General features: G+C 34.2%; 1 protein-coding gene across 2 annotated transcripts; it reads right to left on the bottom strand.

Moving 5' to 3' along the window:
- Window positions 1-636: 636 nt before the first annotated feature.
- Window positions 637-4350, bottom strand: LOC105794350 (uncharacterized protein At4g15970). 2 transcript variants are annotated; one of them, XR_001133885.2, is made up of 5 exons: window positions 3926-4350; window positions 3020-3382; window positions 1576-2057; window positions 1338-1458; window positions 637-966 (listed from the first exon to the last, which is right to left on the bottom strand). XR_001133885.2 is itself a non-coding variant. In XM_012623497.2 (4 exons), exons 1-4 carry the CDS (start codon window positions 4238-4240, stop codon window positions 1389-1391), a joined length of 1230 nt encoding a protein of 409 aa, XP_012478951.2. In that variant the 5' UTR covers window positions 4241-4350; the 3' UTR covers window positions 984-1388. The 2 variants fall into 2 exon arrangements, 1 of the variants encoding a protein (XP_012478951.2); XM_012623497.2 differs by lacking the exon at window positions 637-966 and having other exon boundaries at window positions 984-1458.
- Between the last annotated feature and the right edge of the window lie 204 nt (window positions 4351-4554).

The raw sequence follows: 4554 nt of genomic DNA, 5'->3' as shown, positions 1-4554 counted from the left end.
TAATTACACCCTGAGTATCGATACTCGAACCAAGGTATCAATACCAAATTGGTATTCTAACTCCCTGCACTTTAAAAAATACAAAGGTATCATTTTAAAAGTCTTAATATCGATACCTCTACTTGAAGTTACAAAAATTCAGCTTATAAGAGCATTTAAATCATTTAAGCTTAGTTCCTAAACATCATGCTTCATTCACCTAGTCACATATGAATAGATACTGTACAAATTGTGTAAATAATAATAATAATAATAATAATAATAATAATAATAATAAAACCTTATCATAATGTTGATTGTCATAAATTGATTTATGAAAATAAATTTATATGAACCTTAATAATTATTAGGTCTCAAATAATGTTAATAATTACCTTAATAATTTTAGGATCCATGTAAATTGATTCACATTGATTTGATGGATTGTTTATTAAATAAATCGTTAAATTTATCAATATATTTATACTTGTTATACATATAAAATTTTAATTGATCCGATATTTTTATCACATCGATCTAAAATATTATTTATATTAATATATATTTAATGGTTGAAAGTTTTTTTAAATAATTAAAATTTTTTAAATTTACGCTAAACTTGATATGTATAATCTATACGTATAAAAAATCACGAAAGAGCCTAAAATCACTTTTATTTTACTTTGGTATAAATAAATCCTCCCCTCCCTCTTAACTTGTATTTTGTGCATTTTGGTGTTGGTGAAGGATTAGAAGAAAGAACAAAAAAAAAATAGCAAAAATGCATTCGCATAGAAATATTCAGAGGTTAGAATTTGAGACACTATTTCATTTGAGAGGTCCCATGTTTAAATCCCGGGATGACTGCAATGTTTTGTAGAATGGGCGACTTAATTCGTGACAACCATGAATCATGCCATCTCGGCAACCGCAGCCAACATTGCGGATCAAAGTAAGAGCTCGCACAATTTCATCATCAATTTCCCACTGCAAAATTTGCAGCATTAATGCTTAAATGGAAGTGTTCTTTATGGAAATAAACAGACAACCTTTGAGTTCAAATGGACAATTTCCCAGTACAAAACTTTCTATATTAGATAGATAATATAAGAGTGGGAAACTCCCAGACAGTCTAACTAAATGATGAGCATTTTCTGCATTAAAAAGAACTTGGAGCATAAAATACCTCACGACCAATTAGACTCTAAAAACCAAAATCCAGTAACTGTAGTAAGTACATAAAACTGCTACTATTTCTGACATGCTAATGGAAGCCACTGGGAAATGTCAGCTCACTATCATCAAATCAGTACGTAAATGAGAAGGATCACAAAAACCAAAGGAAAACGAAAGCTTACCCTCTCAAGGTCTTGTGACAGTTAATAATATAAACATATGTACAATTCCAATCAATTTTCTTCCTCTTGTTCAACATTTATCTCTGGAGATGGTGAATCAAAATGGTGTAACGAATGGAGACTGTAACAGAGTTAAAAAGCAGGGAAACCATTTTGAGGAAAATATTCCAGATTATATAAACTTACAATGCATAGGATGATAGAAAAAAGGGTGCCTAGATTTAGACAGCAAGAGTACCTGCAGTTCTGAGGAACCCTCCAGGAGATAACAGATTCATTCTTCAGATCTGGTGGCAATGACGTGAAAGCTCTCCAATCTTGAAGCATAATTTTGAGATCATGAAGCTTGCTATCCATACCATAACAGCAATTTGCATGCATTGTGCATACTAAATTCAAATCTTTACTAGGTTCACAAAGACCACCAAAATAAGCAGTATCCAAAAATCTAATCTTTAATCCGATATCTGAGATTAAAGGATCAAACTTGATCTTATTGAAAACATCCTGATCGTGGTATCCAGGATAAGTTTCATGTGAAGCATACCAGAATTTGTAGAATGCTATTGACCGGTTATTAGACTTTACATAGTTAAATCCCCCATTGGGCATGTTATTCAGATCATCAGGATCGCCAAAAAAAATGGTCACATGCAATCTGGAAATCAGCATCTGGAAAAACTGCGGAAATGGATCCCTAAACCACATGATATCGGTGTCCTGGAGATTAACCAAAGAAAAAGGCATTAAACATGCAGATAATCGTTTTCACAGGATTCACTAGATTTGGATAAGATCCATAAACATAACTGAGAAAAGCTATGAACAAGTGAGACAAGACTGCATCTAAGTGGAAACAATTGTAGTCACCCCAACTATCCCTGCTATCTTTCTACCCCCTTTGTGTATCAACATGTTAGACGAGACCATATCTTAAGTTTTCCTATTTCTACTGACTAACATAAATAGTGATACATTTCAAAACAGACTGATCAGGACACAGTGAAACAAAACTCTGCAGGAACAGAGAGAAGAACACTCTTGTTAGTGCAAAATATTGTCAGTACTCAAGAAGACAAAGACCATTATCCTGTTTTGACATTTAAACAGTAATCTACAAAGTTATAAGGCGCTAGGATTTATTTTTGATTTATTATGTTACACAGACAGTAAAATGTGCGTTCTTCAGAAAATCGTAAATGAAGACTAATCTTTTAGCAGAAAGGAGTACTCCTGGACAAAAAATCCCTGCATTTGCAGCTCTAAAGGAAAATATAGAAAGTTTAATATATTATTGATTGATTTTCATTATGCATTTCCTGCAATGATTAAAGCTGCAGCACTGCTCACAAGCTCATATGGTGTGCATCCTTCAGCAACAACAGGTTTTCTTCTGATTGTTTGACCAATGAAAGCTTCCAATACTGCTTAAACTACTAAAATACATTCTAAAAGCAAGAATTTGTTTTCAAAAATTTTCATTCATAAAAGAATGCATCTTGCTTCTCGTATTCATTGACTGTGTTTTAAAAAGAAAGTATGCACCATGATAACAATGAATCTTTCAGTTAGATATCAAGCATCATCAGTTCTAAAACAAAAACAGTCAAGTCAATCTCAAATTGGACAAGCTTGGTCAAATTAATGATATTAAGTTTCCCAAATAGAGAAAAGGAAAATACCGTGAAAACAAAATCATAACCCAACTCAAGCACAGAACGCAGGAAATCAATCCTTCTCCACATCATCTTCAAGTAGTTTGGGGTCATAAAATATGCTTCCTCTTGAAAATCAACATCCTCGGTGACAAGTGAAAAGCAATGCTTATGTACTGCTTGACAACGATTATATGCCTTTTCATCCAGGGCAATAATCACCAAATGGTCCAAAAGCCAATGTGTGCCGTCTCCAAGCATAAAACTCTTAAGGAAAAGGTCAACAACTGAATTGGTACTGGCCCAGGCATCATTTAATGTCGTTAAAATAACAGTATTATTCCCCATAGAAGCATTCCCCAAAACTTCTTTAAGATGTTGCATTGGATTCTGCAGGAAAACAACTTTAAATGTAAAAGCTTTCGAGGATATTCCAGGGATTGTTTTTGCAGCTAAACACTAAAAACAAAACATAGTTAGCATGTCATCCTATAAGGACACTTCGGCGCTTCCTTTAGCACATGCAATATCTGTTAGATAAAAAGCTTAGTCTATTCAAGCTGTTCGAGTAAATTTTACTGCAGAACACAAGGGAAAAATACGGAGCACTAAACACTGAATTCATATTCAAATTACGTAGTACTACCCCAAAATCGATTATCTAAAAGCATCAAGCAAATAAATTCAGCAAATTTGTTAACACTTGTAAAAAATTTGCTTTCCGAAAAATATAAAATAGAATCCTTAGTCTCTACTAAGAACTAGTTCTATCATGCAGGGAATATCTAAACTGGATAAGCCAGTTGGATTCTTAATTTAAACCAATATGACAAATAGTTTAATAAACCAAGTAAAAATATTCCAAAACTAATTGAATTCACAACGAAATTATGCATGTAATAAAAATAGAAATAAAAGGAAAAGAGAACGAACCGGAGAAGGAGAGTTATTGAGATAGGAAGGGAAAATGCGAACTAAAGTGGAAGAGGAAAGGGAAGCGGACGGAAGATGGAGGAAGCGGATGGAATCAGTAGCAGTGTAAAGCATCAAAAGGGAAAGAGTGAGGAGCGTGAAAAGGCAAGCAGCTCGGCGGATGAGCGTTGATGGTTTGGGAGGAGACATACCGGCGGAAGAGCAGTCACGGAGAGGAAGAGAACGAGGAGGAGCGAAAGGGCAGCAAGCTGAAACCGCCGTAGAAGGAGGGTACCGTCGCCTGTGAAACCTTGCTAACAGTCGCGGGGACGCCATCCACCGACAACGACAATGGTTTCATTCCTTTTCCCTGATTCAGATTTTCGATTAAGATTGCAGAGAGAGAAACATGAAACTTGGTAAAGTGGGCCCTCACTCCGCACCACTACCCCCCACTTGAAATTAATTTTATTTCTTAATGTAATCTCAGTTTTGACTGATTTGATTATTTTATGCTTATATTAATTAAGACTAAACGCACTCGTTAATATTTTTTTGTTTTGTATTAAGGATACCCGTAAGATTAAAAAGACTCGGGCAAAATTATCTATATATATGCTAAAAAAAATCATTTGAGAAATTAAGTTGAA

This window comes from Gossypium raimondii, chromosome 3, assembly GCF_025698545.1.
Source record: "Gossypium raimondii isolate GPD5lz chromosome 3, ASM2569854v1, whole genome shotgun sequence".
Lineage (NCBI taxonomy): Eukaryota > Viridiplantae > Streptophyta > Magnoliopsida > Malvales > Malvaceae > Gossypium > Gossypium raimondii.
Note: the sequence above shows the minus strand (reverse complement) of the source record. Positions and strands in the feature narration are given on the sequence as shown.